The 18,713-nt window shown below is 40.7% G+C and overlaps 2 protein-coding genes across 3 annotated transcripts in view; one reads left to right on the forward strand and one right to left on the reverse strand.

Moving 5' to 3' along the window:
* Window positions 1-174: 174 nt before the first annotated feature.
* LOC128877542 (uncharacterized) lies at window positions 175-10,467 on the forward strand. The gene is made up of 6 exons (XM_054124924.1): window positions 175-284; window positions 6,978-7,329; window positions 7,849-8,097; window positions 8,322-8,420; window positions 8,519-8,723; window positions 8,927-10,467. Exons 2-5 carry the CDS (start codon window positions 7,327-7,329, stop codon window positions 8,699-8,701), a joined length of 534 nt encoding a protein of 177 aa, XP_053980899.1. The 5' UTR covers window positions 175-284; window positions 6,978-7,326; the 3' UTR covers window positions 8,702-8,723; window positions 8,927-10,467.
* A 150-nt stretch (window positions 10,468-10,617) lies between these two features.
* Window positions 10,618-18,713, reverse strand: part of LOC128877532 (neural-cadherin-like) — a 187,387-nt gene continuing 179,291 nt past the window's right edge. For both annotated transcript variants that reach the window (XM_054124911.1, XM_054124912.1), the window contains one exon: window positions 10,618-18,660. In XM_054124911.1, coding sequence (XP_053980886.1) covers window positions 18,551-18,660 — 110 coding nt within the window. In that variant the 3' untranslated portion in view covers window positions 10,618-18,550. The remainder of the gene's footprint in view (window positions 18,661-18,713) is intronic.

An 18,713-nucleotide genomic window follows, 5' to 3' on the forward strand; every position in this document is an offset into this window, starting at 1 on the left:
CGGACCCTTTCGACTGATCGCGATTACGACCTGCGCAGGTAGATCCCCTCGCACCTGAATCGACCGTACGATTTATCTCGACGACTGGCTCCGAGATCGATAAGGATTCGGTGAAATTCGAGAACGGCTCTGGGTGAACGTGGAGGGGAAGGATTGGTTGGATGCTGGACCGCGATTAACGACCGTGCTAGTTAGTCGTTGTTCCTCGCTGATCCGCGAGGGAATCCCGTCGGTGTTGTTTGGTGTTTTAGGCATCGGTGAACTCGTCGTCGTCGACCTGCAAGGTTTGATTGCGTTTGTCGAGGGAGGAGTTTAACACATTTCTCGCCACAGAAATGGGCGACAAGCCTTTTCGTCGACGAACTAAACAAATTAACCCTTTGCACTCGAGAGGTGACTCTCAGTCACCACTAGGTTTCCTTTAGGTTTCATTTCTTTGGAACTCGAAGTGTCAATAAAATGATTGTCGTTGACGCGAAGGTGACCTGATATTCAAATCTCAAATTAGAGATCTCATTTTCGAAGTCAATCTAAGCTTAGCATTCGTGACAATAGAAGCATCATCTCGAAGAAGTGTTAATCATCGTGTCGTGTGATCCTAGAAAGCATCATCTCGAGTTGCTGGTAGATACCAGAGAAAAAGGCCTCGAGTGCAAAGGGTTAATTTCTTAGGCGAGCCGATAATAAATATACATTTAAATCCAATCATAGAGAGATTGCGACTTGTGAAGGTTTAATTTTCTAACTACTATATAAAACTCCTAATGGTGAATCAATTATTTACACGTATTAAAAATATTAAATTATATATTTAAATTATTACAGTGGTTTCCCCTCCTTAAATACTTAATAAATTTAAAATTAACCAATCCGTAATAGTCTGAAAACGAAATGTTTACTTCGTAGAAATTTTCTTGAGTTTCAGTCTGGCAGCTAAGGGGTTAAGGGAATTTGGTGACAGTTTGGAATTTTTGGTCGTGAACATCTTTGGAGTTGTTCAAGTAGGAGTTTTATATAGTAGCTAGAAAATTGAACCTTCTTAAGTCGCAATCTCTGTGTGATTGGAGAGGCAATCTTGACGATGATGGGGGTTTATTGAATTCTGGCACGCTTGTGAACCCTGATAGTATTAGTTGCTGAGCGAGGGAAGTTTGGCGGGATTGCAGTTTGTTGACAATTTGGAATACGCTGGGTGAAGCTACGTATCGATTTGTATTTCATTAAAATTTCGTCCAAGTTGCTTCGATTTTTTACAGCATTGGATTTGAAAAAAAAAACAAAAAAAATATAAGTGTCCAATTGAGTAACTCCCTCCTTTTCGAAGTCGGTTAAAAGCACTCGTTATCTTCCATATAATTTTCCTAAACCAATTTTAACGTATAATCTAATCTCTGTATTTACCATAATTCTCGATGTTTAAAATTTACTGATGACCATTGCAACCTTGAGAATCAGTTACGAGTGTGTGTCACAATAGAGATAAGCTTTATATCTGTCTTAATTTTGCTCTTCCTTTTCGCAAACGCAGAAAAGAAGTCGTTAGTCTTAACTATCTCGTTATCACTTCTCGATACTGTCTGCACGAAATTGGTTTCGTAAAGGCTCACACACGCTCTCGTTGAACTCTGTCACACACACACACACACTTACAGTGTGATCTTACTCTTATCTATCTGCTTTCAGGAATTTCAATAACTATAAACAGTTTATCGAGGTTAGTAAAGTGTCCCAATAACTAAAGTATTATTCGACAGTGGTCTGGGTTAAGCTACTCGCTTTTCCTCTACAATATAGTGAAGAAAATAAAGCATCTAATGAAGTGCAAATAACATTTTTTTTTTTACTGCCATTAAAGGTAGATGATTATGGAGAAAATATCGATATATAATAAAACTTGCAAATCTTAGGATGAGAAATTAAAGTGCAAAACTGATTCCATGAATTTCCATTATTACAGCCAAAGAAGATCAAATTTTACATGTTATAAAGTAGCGTAAGTTTCTTGACGCTACAGAGAAATAATGATCACCGTTGGTTTTTTGTTCGTTATTACTTATTTCAATGATAATAAATTCAGTTTTGCTCCCCACTGTATGTCTCGCACGTAGAACAGAGTCGACGACCGATTACAGTCCAAAATTAGGTGCATCAACCTCAGACTAAAAAATGCTCTGTTTTTCTTCCATTCAGGTTCGATTATCCCTGGTTACACGGCGACCGTGTAAATCGTTGGTACAAGTCACCAATCGTTGGAGACTCGAGCGCCTTCGCAACGTATTTAAGTGTCATTATCGGCGTCATTCACGGGGAATCAATTCGAAGCAAACGAAGCGGAATACGGTCGAGTGCGAACGTTATTTAATAACGTCTAACTGCGTAATATCGTTTTGAGAATCAAAGCCAGAGACAGCGGCGCGAATTGTAACTCGATTTCAAGTTCGAAATCAAGGCCCCATTCAGACCGTTGGAATCGAATTAACGCGCTCCGAAGTCGGCTGTTCCTGTTGGTCCACCGCGTCTTGAAAAATTCGCCTCGACATTTATATTGTCCGATCCTGCAACAGTTTATGCGTTCGTCTAACCAGTTTCGAACTTTCACTGTCACGGTGGACACAATTGCACCTCTATTCGCGGACGAGCAACGAAGGTCGCTCGAAACCAGACGAAACTCGAAGGTATTTGTATTCCGAACGAGCTATCCGCGGCTCCAACGATTATCGAAGTGGAGATTCAAGATTTAAGAGGAGAAGACGTGGTTGAAATGAAAACAATTCGGGACAAATGCGATGAATTGTTCCTGTAAAATAAAGTGAAGAGGTTCTTTACTGTTTCTTTAATTTGCAATGTTGCGATCGAGATACAAGTAGTTTCCGAGTCGTTACAAGTACGATCGACGCAAAAAACACGTGAGCATAATGTTCACGTCTGTAAAAACCTACGTTACTGGTAGCGCGATAAGAGTTTCAAATTATAAATGCAATAACGACACGGAAAAAATAAAGTCATCTGTACGCGTTAAGGCGTAAATTAGCGAAAACTTATCGACGTTGCCTAGACTCGTGCAAATTAAAAGATAAAAAATTACTGCAGGATTTATTTTTATAACCTAGAATTTCACGTAAGTTTGATCGGTGTTATACACATTTTGATAATCCACTCATACAATCGAACCTTTGTTCGAGTGTCCTAGTCTCCTAGTTCAAGTTGATTGCAATTACTCGAGGGATAAATTTACACCCTTTTGAGTCACGAATGATTGCAATAGAAAATCGTAAATCTTTTTTCGAAACAACAAATTTAATACCATTTTTTATTATCAAAATAATAACCCAGCCTTACACATCCGTATTAAATCTCGGCGCCCGAGGCTTTAAAAACGCCTTAAGTTTGCCTGGCAGTGAATTAAGCAATCTTTCAGCTGTCGAAAGATAATCCTTCCGCATTAATTCGTAACAAATGTCGAGACGGGAACGTCGACGTTCAACAAGTTTGCTGCAAAGAGGAAACCTGTAGCTTCCGACTTTTCGATCGAAGCCCTCTTTAGCAGATAGCTTATGGTTCTCGGTACAATCGCGAGCGTCGTGACGCGCGTCGAGTCCTCTCGGAAGCAAACACGGTGGCGGGATTTCCAACTTGACTTCTGCGTTCCCCTTCGACGGAAAAGTCAGCCAGGAATCTCGGCACTGACTCATTCACCGAGAAACGGGAATACGAATGCGCGGGGAATCGAACGCAATACCTTGGCAATAAGATTTCCTTGCGTGTTCGCAGTCTATTAATTAAAACAGCTTGTTTATAACCGTTCCTACAGCGACTAGTCGAACGGCAGCGATACAGATTTACTTTCACGCGGAGACCTTGCATTAAGGTTCGCCCGAGTGTATTACTAATACGTTTCGTCGAGGTAACTGGTTATCAATAATGCATCGTTACGTTTATGTAGTTCCTCGATGGATTGCCGGATCATTCGCTGGAGCATAGTCTCGTAGATCCTAATTATCTTAATCATTTTATTAACGTCTCCTCTGTTTAATAATACGAATAACCGATTGCCCTTGATTATCAACGAATTTTAAACTCGTCGAACATTTTTAACGCTATAGACCACATTTATCTTTATAGACCACAGAAAACGTATTCTATGTTTGTAAACCATTTAGAAGGACCATAAAAGGACCAGCATACAAATTTATTTTTGTCCAAGCCCCCTGATTAATTTTAATAAATCTACTTCGCTTCAATAATGGAAGAGCGAATAAATAAATAAATAAATAAATAAATTCCAACTCAACTACCCCCGCGTTATTATAAAATTTGTGTCGCACGCAATCACAAGATGGAAATTAAAATTCATGTCACGGATTACGCGAAAAATAAAGGAAGGCTTGATCCGACAAGTGGGTAGAGTAAATGCGTAGAAGGATGCTCTCTAAAGAACGAGTTCTCTTGGGTGGCTGAAACAGAAAAAAGTGTAAAGTGGCCAAGTTCTCGTCGAGGAAGGACAGCGAGGACTTTTTCCTTTTTCATCCCTCCTCCTTCCCCCATCAACTTTTCCACGGTTGAGCTCCTTTCCGCACCTTCGTTTCCCTCTTCGATTCGCCTCCCTTATTCAGACGTCGGCGAGCCAAGAAACGAATGTACTTTTCCTCGATACACTGTGCCGTCGTCATGGCTACCATCGTCTTGGATAATCTTCTGCCTCTTAGGACATGTCCTCCTTTATATCAGGCCATTTTACTTCTCGTTTCCGCGGAAGCGTTCCTGCGCTATGAATTTTCTTACAACGGACGCGATCATCGTTGCAGTCGACGATATTTTCTTTTGGAATCTTGCTCTTGAGAATATTTGTCGTCTTTGAACATTTTTTTTTTATGGGGGAAAAATACACGAAGAAAGGGGGACGAGGGTGGAAAAGTTGCGCTGGTATTTTACTTAACAATTCTTTATTTCATAATTAATATCTTTATTTGAAAAAATTCGGATCTTTGCAGATAAATAATATTCTTTGCTTCCTTAAACGCGTTTCGAACGGTTGACTGACACGTCGACTGCCAGACTAATACTCTTGGAAATTTCTACCGTGATTAAATTTTATTTACAGACTAGTGGAGACTACATAATCAAACATTTATCGTGGTATTTATTTTTGTAATTTCATCCAACTTCAAGTGTGACATTGAAATTCATTTTCTTTAATGGTTCACTTTCAGAATTAATTTTTGTAGTTTTTCATTGAAAAGTATTGTCACTCGTACAACGTGTTAATAAATAACTAAAGAAATCCACCTTGAATACCACACTGCATATAATTATTAATATTAATTACTTCCACTCGAGCAAATTCATCAATTTTACCTTTCCGTCGAGGTGGTTACAATCCTCCCTTGGACCGTACGCTCGAACTTCCTAGCTCGGGTCTTCCTATATAGAGAAAATGTCATTAACAGAGGGAAGGATTCGAGCTTGGAAGGACAATTTCCTGGTGTCCCGTGGCCCGACGTTTCCTTTGACTAAAGTTGCTCGGCTATTCTATCATGTAAGAATCTGCGGGCTTTGAGTCATCGAATCGTTCCCTTCTGGGAGCTTTGATCATCCTTCAGTATTAACACACCCTCGTCACAACTGTCACCTGCGTTTGTATTTTTCGCCGCGAAAAATTCCCACCTGGTTAACTATAACATCCTTGGCCTTCGTTTCGAATTATTTTATTTCGAAACCCACTCGAAATGAAAAGTGTAGATAAATACCAACTTCTCGATTATTATTTTTTCGCGAGTGTTTCGTCGTTAACAGTAGCATTTCTCGCTGACGAAATCGCGTTAATGCGATCAACGGTCGGAATCAGGGGAGACCTGACACGAAAGAAGCGGTGCATTATTCGCGGCCATTCGTTTCGTGGCTGGCAAGAGGAAAAGCTATCGGCAAATGTAATGCATTATGTATGAGTGAACGATATTCGAGTAAAATGGCCCCGTTTCGGAGGAAGGAGCGCTGCCATAAGTGAGAACAATACACGCGCGTTACTTCTCGCGCATGTGTTCTCGTATTTATCGAAATGGAGATTCGAGGCTAATAAATAAGCTATTCTCTTTCTGCGGAATTCCTGACGATTCCAGTTAAAAATAGGGCAGTTTGTAGGTTTTTCATTAAATTCAGGAAAATGGTTACCGTCAGCCAAAGGATCGTCCAAGTGGTGGCACAGCGCTTTATCGTGAACCGTTCGATTCATTGAATTCTGATTGGCGAGGACGCGAAAGGACGCAAAAGTGCCCACTTCGGAGCACTGTTTACATTTGAGTTTAATGGAGTTTACTTGCGCGCGAATTTGCCTTCGACCTGTGGCCCGTTACGCGTCACGTTAGTCTCGGTTTTAATATTTTCCTTTTTAACTCCATTGTGCCTGTCATTTTCATGGAGCGAAACTGTAAGATCAATACAGGAAAATGGACTCTACTCCCTGAAACGAATAAATAAATGTATCGAAGCAAATACTTAAGCTAGCAGCGCCATGATTTTTGAAAAGAGACCGCGGAGACGTGTCTGGTCATGCATAGTCAGACGTCCTCGTTCCCCTTAATCCAGGAGCGTTCTTTCCTTCCTCTGCGTTCTCGCTCGGTCCTAGTCACAAATACAAGTTTCGCGTTAAAAGCGTCGAGCCGGCGAGTAACAAAGAGAGACAGGTGGAGAGCGGGACAGAGTTAGAAAGAGTTTCGAACTCGCAAAAAGCAAATAATTATCTCGATTTACATTTTATGGCTTGTCACAATTTTATTTTATTTCTAATCGTATCGAGCGGATATTCTTCGAGTAAGTTTAATATACATGAAAAAACTTATTGTAATTCCCATCCACTGTCTGTTATGTACTCTGACTGATGTTTCAGTTCTAACAGAATCAACAATCGTCGTAGATTTGATACAATCATAGAATACTAAAACTCTAATAAACTCTAATCATTTTAATATAATTCATTTCAGAACTGACGCGAAACTATCGATCGATGTTCGTTCGATAACATGCGAACGAGTTCGAGAAGGCTTTGCTCTATAAAAACAAATGTCACAGCCATAACCTAGCACGTCGATGAAGGAAGAGATACACAGGAATGTTAAATTAACAGTCAAAGTCTACGAAGACGCCTGCAGCTCCTGTTAAATTGCCCACTCGGAAAAGGGACCCCAAATCGAAGGCTGTATGTCACCAGTAAATGAATCTCTTTCTCAGAGGGCCACTACGTCCAAAAGCAGAATCACCCTCGGATAAATATATTCCTAATATCAGTTTTCGTCTGCGAACCCACTTCGCGGATTTACTGGAAAACATTTAATGGTACGCAGTGCTCATACTCGATCAATGGTGCCATTTTAATTCGCGTCTCTAGACTCGTGAACTTTTCTCCCTTCAGTTCTTAAGACTTCTTTTTATATCCGGGAATATCTGGACTGCTTCCATAAAGAAGAAAAATTCAATCCGAGTACGATCTTTCTCCGAGGCTTTTGTCTTGAATCGAGGCTCGCTGATACTGCTCGATGAATTCGAAGCCTTCTTGCAAGTGATTAGTACGTAACGTCTTCCCGAGCATTTTGTCGCAGTAATGTTCATTTTTTTTCACTATTAGTTTCATGATTCTTTTGTAGAAGAACAGATGGTGTTTTCTTATAGAGAAAGTTATTTTAAGCGAACGTGTATATATTATTTATTTGTTAAAATTTTGTTGATGAATAATGTCGAAATGGTTGTTGAAATTAATTACTGTACGAATGCTTCTTACACTGACTGCGTGTAGTTCGTCTTTGAGATACATTACGATAGTTTCTGGTAGAAAACAGCGACACGATTCTTTATCAGCAGGACATGGAGACTGTCAAGGAATTCCTGGGATGCATAAATCCTCATTGGGTGGCTGTGGTCGCGGCTGGAATGTACACTCATCTTCGGGAAATTTACATAATCGGACTGTGTTTCAACGACAGGAGTACGGATCCCTCTTATGCTTCGGCGCTTTTCACGTTCTCCGTGCTGTGCCTCCTCGCGGAGTACAAACTGTGGCCCAGGACCCTCAAGGAGCCACCGATACAGCTTCTCTATATTTACGAAGTAAAACGATACGATAACACGTGATACAAACATTAGAATCTAGTAGGCAAGGCTACGGTTGAAGTTAGGAAAAAATAAAACGTCAACATACATTGGAAACCATTTGAAATATTTTTTATTTAATTGTATTTATTTGGTACTATCGAAACTGAAAAAATACTCGACAAAAAAATTAATTCAACCTGCAACTTTACTATTCATTTGTTAACTTCACGCTTGTACAGATGCTGATAGCCGCCCTGACTACGAATTTAGCGATGCACGCCATTTGGGAGCCATTCGTGAACGTCATACGTTGTTTAACTCAGGAATCGAGTGTACTCGTAAGCCTCTTCGTGAAGAATATTAAATGTCAATTCAGGATTAGTTGCATTTCTTTATTTTTCTCGGAGAAAGATTTTCCAACGAGCTTCTTTTTCAGCTGCACAAATTGAACGGAGAGTTAGGACTGAGTCAGTACTCGTTTCTGACCGATTTCGCTTACTACATGGAAAAGGAGAGCGTCGTGACGCACATGTCCTTTTGCACGTCCATTTTGACGTTCGTGTGGATGCTGGACGCTACGGAATCCCTGGACGCGATTCTGGACATCTGGACCAAGTAGTGAACCAGTGATGTTTAGTTTTGTAAGACATCTCCCAGCATCGTAGAGCACCTTTTAAGATTTCCTTTTCTCAGTCAAGCAGTTTACGGTTAAAAAATAAATTCGAGAATCACGCTAATCATTATGATAATTAATTGGTGTTATTTCCCAAGCTAGTCTCTCGTTCATCATCCGCATCGTAAACGTTACGTTGCTTCGAATGATCATTAAAATTCTGGTGTTTAGCGAACGAAGCAATAATTTCTGGATATTCAACAAGTGCAAACGAAAGAAGATCAGTTTCGCAAATCCCGAAGTGACCGATTGGTTCGTCTATAAATTCATGTGCAGCAAAGATCTACCAAACGCAAACCCATAGCCAGAAGTGTGATTTAATGCAATTTGTCATTTTATACAACGTATATATATATATTTTTATGTTATTCGTCCATGTTACTGTACGATTGTATATTTGTAATAAAACGTCTTTTACTTTCCAGTTGAATATTCTTTGTAAAGCACTCTCCATTCGAATCTCGAAATTCATTTTAATGGGGTTGAATTCAGTCGATACGTTCGATTCAGTTGTCACATAAAAACAAAACAATCAAAGCACGATGATTAACTGTCACAGATTTAGCTGAATTTTATTTTAAGAACCAGTGGTTCAGCCCTCGGTTTAGTTCATTTCTCGAAATGGGGAAGCTGCTCCACACAATCTGGCCGTTCTTGTTGAACGTTTCCGGGCTTCGGATTTTTCGAACCTGCTTCGACAATGCCATGGAAGACGAAGACCGTGAATGTCTTCTTCGTGGACCGCCGTTCAGTTCGTTTTTCTTCAGTGTCGGTGTGTACATGATCATCGTTAATTCCACGCTCTTTCCGCGTACATTTCGTCAACCGAAAATTGCCTTTCTAGTGATGTACGAGGTTAGTTGCAATTATTATTTCATATTATTATTATTGCACTAGTTTAAAAAATAAAAAAAAAACAGTACATTCAATGCCACAATTTTTTTCTTATGTATTTTGGCCTGATAAACTCGAAAATCGCAATGAAAAATTTTTCTATGGATAGGTTTCTTTTATGTGAATATTTGAATGTCTTTTTTTACATCGTTGCTTCATTTCTTTTGTAAATTCAGTTTCTAGCCACAGCGTTTCTCTTGGAATTCTCAACTGCCTGCATTTGGACACCGATCGACGTGTTTCTTATGACGACACTGCCAACGAACGTTTCCCACGTAACGTAACAGATCGAAATTAATAATAAACCGTTTGATAATAAATTCGATCGACTAGCGATAAATTACTCAGCTTTGGCGGATTCAGTAAAGCGTTAGTAGTTGGGTAATGTGATTCTAAAATTCTGTCTTTCGATAAATCAGGCGCTTTATCAGCTCGAATTGAAAGATGCCGCAGCCATGGTTCTGAATAACATGTCTCTGATGGCTCCGGTGACGTACACTGTGGCGATTACGTTTTTTCTTCTCACGCTGCACGTTACAAGTTCAGTAGACTTCACGATCATCAGGTACCATTCGCGTGTCTCGTGATTTTCTTAAAATGAAGCAAAAAAAAAAAAATAGTCGCGAGAATATGCAACGACGCAGCACTTTTATCGTTAACGCAGACAAGTTTCTCTTACAGGGATTGCGGAGTATCGCATTTCCTGCCGCATACAACGAAAAAACTGTACAGGAGACTGCAGAAGGAACTTCCGTTCTTGCACGAAGAGACCAAACCATGTCGTTGCAAAATTCGTAGAAAGAGCCCCAGCAAAAGTCGCGACGATATCAATAGCAAATATTATTGACGGAGAGTTGTGCTGGACATACGAATAATTATTAAAAATTATTGTAAATAATTTACCATTGAAACTTCTGGTGCACTGACGAAAGTAAGAAGGAAGAGCTTCTGTGAATCGGAACGGTACGTTTTATTTTTATGAAAAAGAAGGCATTTATTTCGTTCGAACTGAAATATAAAGTACAAATGGTATAGATAATATAGTGGTAATAATGTAATAATTAATCGTTAATAAATATCAATTCAATTAATAATACGGTGTGTACCAGTATACTGCAGAATATTATATGTACGGTAATTGTACTACACGGGATGTGTTCAGTGGCAGCGTTACATCGTTACAATCGAAGTGTATATATTACAGTGGTTTCTCCATCCTCGCTGACCGACGGCGATAGGTCGGATCTCCTCGATTTATACGTTTTTCGTTCGTTTTCCCTCGACAACTTTCCTCCTTTTCCCACGTCACACTGACGCGCGCGTTACGTCCAAACTATCGATACTCTCGCCATCGAAAAAGGTCTGCACCGACCGAGACTACGCGGTTATGTTTGCTCAGCCTCCAGAAATACGTCCGGTTGGGTGCAAGGTAATGATAATTTATTGGGAAAGTGTTGGGGAAACTTGCATAAAATTTTTAGTAAATACATCGATCTCTTATCAAAGTCGGTGAAGAATTCAAGGAAAAGAGAGTTGAATTTTCGTGAAAGGCAGGGTAAGAGACTATTTCTTCCGAACAAGAAGAAACAGTATCCAACCGATGATATTTCCAGTGGCCTGAGCAGTATAGTATTTTGAACCTCTCTTGAGATGACAGAACCAAATCAGCAGAATCAGATCGAACTTGGTGGAATATTTAGTACTTATTTTGTACTCATTTGTACCACAAACAGTAACTTCGTACCTTCTGCCATGTTTTTTTTTTTTTAAACGGCAGGGGGTAGAAAATTACTGTTTGTGGTACGAATTAGTACAAAACAAGTACTAAATATTCCACCAAGTCCGATATGATTCAGCTGATTTGGTCCTGCCAGCTTAACAGAGGTGTATTTCGAGGAGAGAAAAGAGACCGCGGAGCCGTGTCTGGTCAGATATAATCAAACGTCCTCATTCCCCTTAATTCAGGAGCGTTCTTTCCTTCCTCTGCGTTCGCGCTCGTTCCTAGTCACAAATACAAGTTTCGCGTTAAAAGCGTCGAGACGGCGAGTAACAAAGAGAGACAGGTAGAGAGAGGGACAGAGTTAGAAAGAGTTTCGAACTCGCAAAAAGAATTCATCGATCGTCGAGCTTCGACGATGGCGGACTAGTGCCGTTTTTTAAAATCAAACGTTCATTCGAAGTCGCTTTTCTCTTTAATCCCTTCGTGCCTGGACGCGGTAAATATTATTATTAACCGACATCGAAATGGAGGAGCTTACTCAATTCGACATGTATATTTTTTTATTAAATCCATGTTGCTGTGTTATAAAATGGTCGATCGTCGTGTAAAAGGAAGAAGATTTATCGAATGAAATATGTATCATAGTTTTCGAGGAAAACTGGTCTTTCTTCGTGTGCACAAATGACACTCGCCCTAAACGATAGTGTCGTTAATGTATGATTCTCGTGTGATTCTTACATGTCCTCAATTGTGGACGCCAGGTTTGAAAGGGCTGATCGTATTCTGAACGTGTAAACGTTCCAACTGAGTTTCCCGAATGAACGTATAAAAAGTATTTAGTAAATGTACATATATAAAAACATGTAGGTATTCAGTGTTCATCATTGTACCGAAAAATTGTAACCGTAAGAAATAATGAGAACAATATAAACTGGGCACGAAGGGGTTAAATCATTTTGGGCGCCATCGCGTTTCCGTATGCACGATCGGGCAATGGTTAGAAAAAGTTTTACAGATATGTTAGGATCAGCTCACGTTAGGACTGGGACCACGAATGTAATAGCAATTTTCGACTCGTTATTATTTAAGCACTATTCGCACAGGTATAATAATGCAAATAGAATACTGAAATGTCACGTCTCGAGATCAGTCGATTAGCGAACTAGTAATTAGAAGGATAAAATAAGTAAGAATGTGTACAAAGAAATCGTTAACAGTCTTTTTTGCGTAGGTTGAGCATCGACAAAAGTTTCGAGAAAGTCCCAGCCCTACTCCACGTTCATCGTTCGTCCTTAGACTACGCGCCACGTCCGAAAAAAAACGGACACTTCCGTCTCCCTGTCGTGGCACTGAGATCTCTTCGAGGATAAGTACGCATTGCTTTTCCTTTCGTTGTTCCTCTCAGTCGAGATGGACAAAATTTCATTCGAGTAACAGGCAACAACCAAAAATCAACGTGCATCCTCCCGATTCTTCGTTATAAAATATTTCATTCTGTGGTCAAAATTCCTTTTAATCCATTAACCCCTCGACCTACACGCTATGTCTCCCGATTGCTCGGGCCGTAATAAACAGGAAGATAGGAAGTACGAACGAAGTGCCACGAGCCTGACTCGTGTTTATTATTTATGGACCAAATTCCTTACCCACGAGTCTCGCTCCGTGGTTGTAGGCCAAAGGGTTATCGTCCTTCGATATCTACATTAATATTTTCTCTTGATAAATATTTTGCCTATCTCTGTTCTCGATACCTCAGTCTCGGATGCTGAACCCTGTTCTTGGTAAAAAAATTGAGCCGTGTGTGTGTGTTTCACCGAGTACCTTAAATTACCACCGATCGCTCGTTGGGTGATCGTTGATTCACCGGCTGTAAATCGATTGCTTTCCGTGTGATTTCGAATGCCGTGTATGGTACAGATGGTGTCTCGTTAACAGAACTCGATTCTTAACGTGTCGCCACGTGGGTGTCGCCACGTCGAGAATTTCCTTCTTTTTTTTTTTTGTACAAAAATGATCACGCGTTCAAATTAATTATTGTTTACCATTCGCGCAAATTGCTCAACGAAATGCGCTATCCGCGAATCGAAAATACAGATGGCACGGGGACGTCGCGCGACGAGAAAAAGCCATTAAATATTCACAATTAATTATCCTACGTAATTTACAGCTTTCCGCTTTCTTGGCTCCATTTGCTCCGCTATTTCGTTCGTTCCAAGCGCTCGCAGCGCGCGATAGATACTCGTCGGTGTTCGCTGTCGAAACGGAGAACGTTTCCAGCGTCGATTATCTTTAACGAGCCACATAACGAAAAGTTTTAGGCGTCCGTCAGCTTACTATACCAAATTATCGCTACGCAGAGTAAAAAGAAGCGAGAAGGAAGATTTCTTGAGCCTCTAATTCTTAAAAGTAAAGGTTGCTCTCGCGGCAACCGCGATAGAATGATCTTATGGAATGAGAGAGTTTCTTTCTTCTTATTTTCGCGCTCGATCCTTCATTTATTCCTCGTTGCTATTTCTCTTTGGTTTCGAAAGTAAGTGCACGTTCCGTCGGTGGCATTATTTTTCAAGGGAATTACGGAAATGGATAAATTCGTCGCTGATATTACTCTACTCTAGACGAGACGGTACGTTTCTCGTTTGTTCGAAGAAAAGTAACGTAATCGTGCTTCGTGTATTGTTTCGTGTATATTCGTGATACGTGAGGTACAAAGTTGCATGTAACCGAGTGCCGCGGAAGTTTCTCGAGGTGCCTAGGTCGAGCGAATGGATCGTTCTGATGTGACGAATTACGCTGATCGCGCTTATCAGAGAGGAAATCTCGGAGGTCGACTTTGCATACTGGTGGATTCAACTGCGTGAAAAAAAAAAAGAAAAAAAGAAAAAGAAAAATATACATACACAGTTTAAATAAACAGAGACTTTCTTCGTTATTACAAACGTACCTCGAACAGTTATAAATACGCTTATCGATTATGTTTATACTTCCTAGATTTATTATATTAAGTATCTCGATGAAAGAGAAAGGTTGAAAGAAATTGCCGAATGATCCGATAAATTATTACAACTCTCGAAATCATGTTCACCTCGTTTAGAATTATACTTATTCCGTTTACGTTACGTTATAATATCAAGGATCGCGTTTGGCGACTTCGCGCAACTTTCGTTCCAAATCAATTCGTACCATTCGAATTTTCCTCGCGCAAAGCCAATCTCCAAGAAATCGTTTCGATTTCCGTAAAGAATCGCGCGGGACAATCGTTTCTTCTTCTTCTTCTTCTTCTTTTTTTTCTTGCCACTGTACACACACACACACACAGACATACACACACGTGCGCGCTCGCGCTCGCTACTCAACTCATTATCATCAGTTACTCAACGACAAAACCGTTCGTCCTCCCGCAGCGCCAGTCCGTCGAATACTATTCTCTGCTTAGAATCTACTTGGCGGGGTGAAATCGACGATAGGAATGGCCGGAGAAACGAAGGGGTGTGGTACGAAGGACGGTGAGAATGAAACAACGAAACGAAAACGAACTTACGAACACCAGGAAACGTCGAGCCTGAAGTCGAGGAGAAAGGTGGCAAGGAGAATCATAGTTGCAATAATTAGAATTAGGTATTGGAACAATTAGAGCATGATAGAGGCACGATTGTGCCTTTAGGTATTGTTTAGAGATCGGTACATTGGCTTGGAAGTTCAAATAAAAAAACAGAGTAGGAGCTTTAATTATAAATCGAAGCTGCAAGGACTGTAGGAATAATTAGATTACGTTAGAGACACGATTATGGCTTTGGGAATCGTTTATAGATCGGTACCTAGGGTTGGCTTGGCCTTGGCTTGGCAGTTCAAACAAAAACAGAGTACAAGCTTCGATGGTTCCAATTTGGTTGTTTCTCAATTAGCTCTCCGGCTGAACAACCAATAACATAATTGCTGTAGAAACAACGATCTATAAAATTAAAAAAATTCCAAAGCAGTACAGATTCGACGCGTTTCTTGGTGCTTACGGTTCGTTGTATTCGCGCAAAAGTAAACGTGGAACAAATGGCCGCGGGAAACGTAATATCACAAATTCACCGGGGGAACAATACGCAAGACGACAATCGTTAGGACAAATATACAGCGATGCTCGGTACCGATCGCGGCGCAGTACGAGCGGCACCGGCACACCGAGATACACGTTACTTACAATATTCGTACAAGTGCTTAAACTACGCCCGGATCACTCGATCCGACGGGGCCTCGCCTAACCGATAAATTGACTATTAATATTTCCGTAGAGAATTTTACAAATCAGTCGAGACACGCGCGTGGGAATGCGCCCGGCGCATCGGAGCTCGTTCGTAACAGGCATGGGCAAAGTTCGATCGAGGGGATCGACTGCGTTTCAAACTGGATTTTCATCTAATTTTTCGAGGAATTGAATAATTAATCTCGAGTGCTAGGTGTTAACGAAAATAAATCTGGATGGAGCTCGTACATTTTGATAGGAATACAAAGATATTAGGTCATCCCATAAGTTCACGCTGAAGACTGTTCGATATTTAATAAAAAGAAACTACAGAAATTTTATAGCGACGGTGTCATAATTATGTCAGAAAATTGAGAAAATATTATGAAATGAGAGGGACTTACTTGAGATTATGTTTCATGTATTAATTTGAATAGAAATATAGGTGGCATGAACTTTTAGGACGGCCTAATATAAGTAGTGCGAGAAATATTAGATTATCTACAGTTTCTAATCGCATCGAGACTACATGTTAGCACTGCAGAGGTTTCCATGGGAGAGTTAAATCTGTCAGTCGACGTGTTAACGATGAATTTAGCGATCGGTCATCGACTTGGTTTTACTAATCGTAAACACTAATCGTAACTGTAACCCCTTGATCTACAACGCGTGAGACTCGTGACGCTATCCAAAAAAGGAAATGCAAGATATCGAATCGCGACGAATTTCGACGATCGAACGTTTAATCGAAACGCGCAGTCGATGGATCGTACGAATGCCCAGCTCTGTCTCGAAAGCGTCGCGCCTGACCGAGCATCGAACTCGCCGGTGGCATCGAAATCGCCGCTCGAACGGCGGCGAAGAATGGGCCTTCGCCGTTTCCCTCTTCGCTCGCTCGCTAATTCATTTATCTTCGTTTTCTTCTCCGTCGTAATTCAAACATCCGGCCGGTTCGTTATTGACAGAAAATAAATATTAATACTATGTCGAGACTATAAACCGTGAGCTTTTCTCGACAGCCGGCCCTCGTTATCTCGCGCTACTATTCATGTGTTTTTCGCTTTATATATTCTGTTATTTTTTTTTTTTTTGCTTTTTAATCATCTCTTTACGTGTCTGCGTCTGTTATTCCTTTTACATAATATGTATATGTATATATATATATATTTATATATATATTTATATTCATATTTATATTTATACCGCTATATAATACTAATTATAATAATTACATATACGCGCGGTAACTCTCCTTTGTCTCCTTTTCGCGGACTTTCACGTGCGCTCCACGTTGCTGTACCCTTTGTTTTCCACAATGCGCTTCTCTCTCTCTCTCCCTCTGTTTCTATATATATATATATTTATATTTATTTATTTATAAATTCATATTTATAATATATATATATATATATCGTAATGTCAATAATAATACTAGCAATAATCAATGAGGATGGCGGTGACGGTGACGATGACAACGATGAGAATGGTTCTCGATTCGCGAACAAATTTATCTAACGCGGCTCTCCGATAATTCTAGTACGACAGACCACATTACGGTAGGATCGTCGTCCGCATTTCGCGAACGAGGAAGGCGTCGCGAATGTGTCGTTCTCTCTCGCGATTCTTTACACTCAACAACGATACAAGTCCGCGAACAGTGGGACCCAGGGTCGGTGGAAGAAACCGAAAAAATACTGCGTACTAGCGACTTCCGGCTGCGCGATTATTCTCCGAGCCGACGAGAAGGGTCGAATATATTTATTTAACATCTTGACGCGCAGAGGCTGGAAATAAAAAAGTGGAAGAACAGTTTATTAAATTCGAGAGCTCCGTTGTTCCTGGAATTTCGAAGCCAATTTTTTTTCCGAAGCACATTTCACTCTTTAACCACAAATTTAATCCGTTCTCTTAAAAAGTCAAACGATAAGCGAGAACGCCGATATTTCGTATCGATCCGGAATGAAAAAGAATCGGGACGAAATCCAGCATCCTCGTAACTCGACTCGACGGTTCGTCGACTGCTGCCTAGAAAATCGCTAGTATTCTCTTGCCCTCGGCGACCTCGTTGACGGACGTGGTTAAGAGGGGGGGGGGAGGGGGGGGGAGAAACGGGTAAAACGAGAAATGTATTTATTCCATTCGTAAATAAATAAATGAGTAAAAATGAGAAATGCCCTTTAAAAGACGACGTGGCCGCGAGTCACGCCGACGAAACGTAAACGACGATCGCGCGCACGGCAATGATACTGGCAGTAGTAAAACGTTGACTGAATCATTATCTTCCGATGCTGTCGCGACGACGATATAATATATATATATATGTATAACCGAGCGTACATACTGGGACATACATCGACGTCGATGGTATCGATAAATAGTAACTATGATTGTGACTAAAAATAATGAATCGTATATATAATATATATATATATATATAGATTTGTTTTATTAATAGAAAAGTCTCACGTGTAGGTACACACACGCGAATTCACTACGTATACGCGTAACGTGCTATACAGATTAGGTGTGCACCCTTCGGTTGACCGTGACTCGAGTGGATTTCTTTATTGCAACAACGTTCGTGACGCGACGGGCCTTAGAAAGCTCTTTTGCTGAGATCACCGTTTACGAGAATTTCGAAACTCGTCGAGCACCTATGCGCCTCGTCCATCGTCGCGACGTTTCAGACGGCGACGTGGACGTCCGGCTCGATGATCTTATCGAATGGAACGCTAACGTCTTTGTTGCCCGGGTTACAAAAACACAACTTCGATGCGAAGAAGTTTCTCTTCGCTCCTCTCGCCTGGATTTAATCCCTTGCTCTTCGCGGCTATCCTTGGAAAGTTTGTTCGAACTCACGTTTCGTAGAGGACAGTCCATTCTGTTTTAAGATCACACGAACACTATGTCTCCCAATGGAGGTGGATGGTTCATGCGAGCTTACGGGGATTTAGTCCTCTTCCTCGCTTTCTTCTGCAGGCCCGTACATGTCGGCCAGCTTGTCGAATCTGGGCCCCCAGGCACCCAAGTACTCGTACTCGTGCTGCTCGTCGTCCGTACCTGTTGGTAACCGAGCAATCTCTGCGTTAGTTCGTTAGTTCGTGATCGCAAGT

Source organism: Hylaeus volcanicus, chromosome 5, assembly GCF_026283585.1.
Source record: "Hylaeus volcanicus isolate JK05 chromosome 5, UHH_iyHylVolc1.0_haploid, whole genome shotgun sequence".
In the NCBI taxonomy this organism is placed as follows: domain Eukaryota; kingdom Metazoa; phylum Arthropoda; class Insecta; order Hymenoptera; family Colletidae; genus Hylaeus; species Hylaeus volcanicus.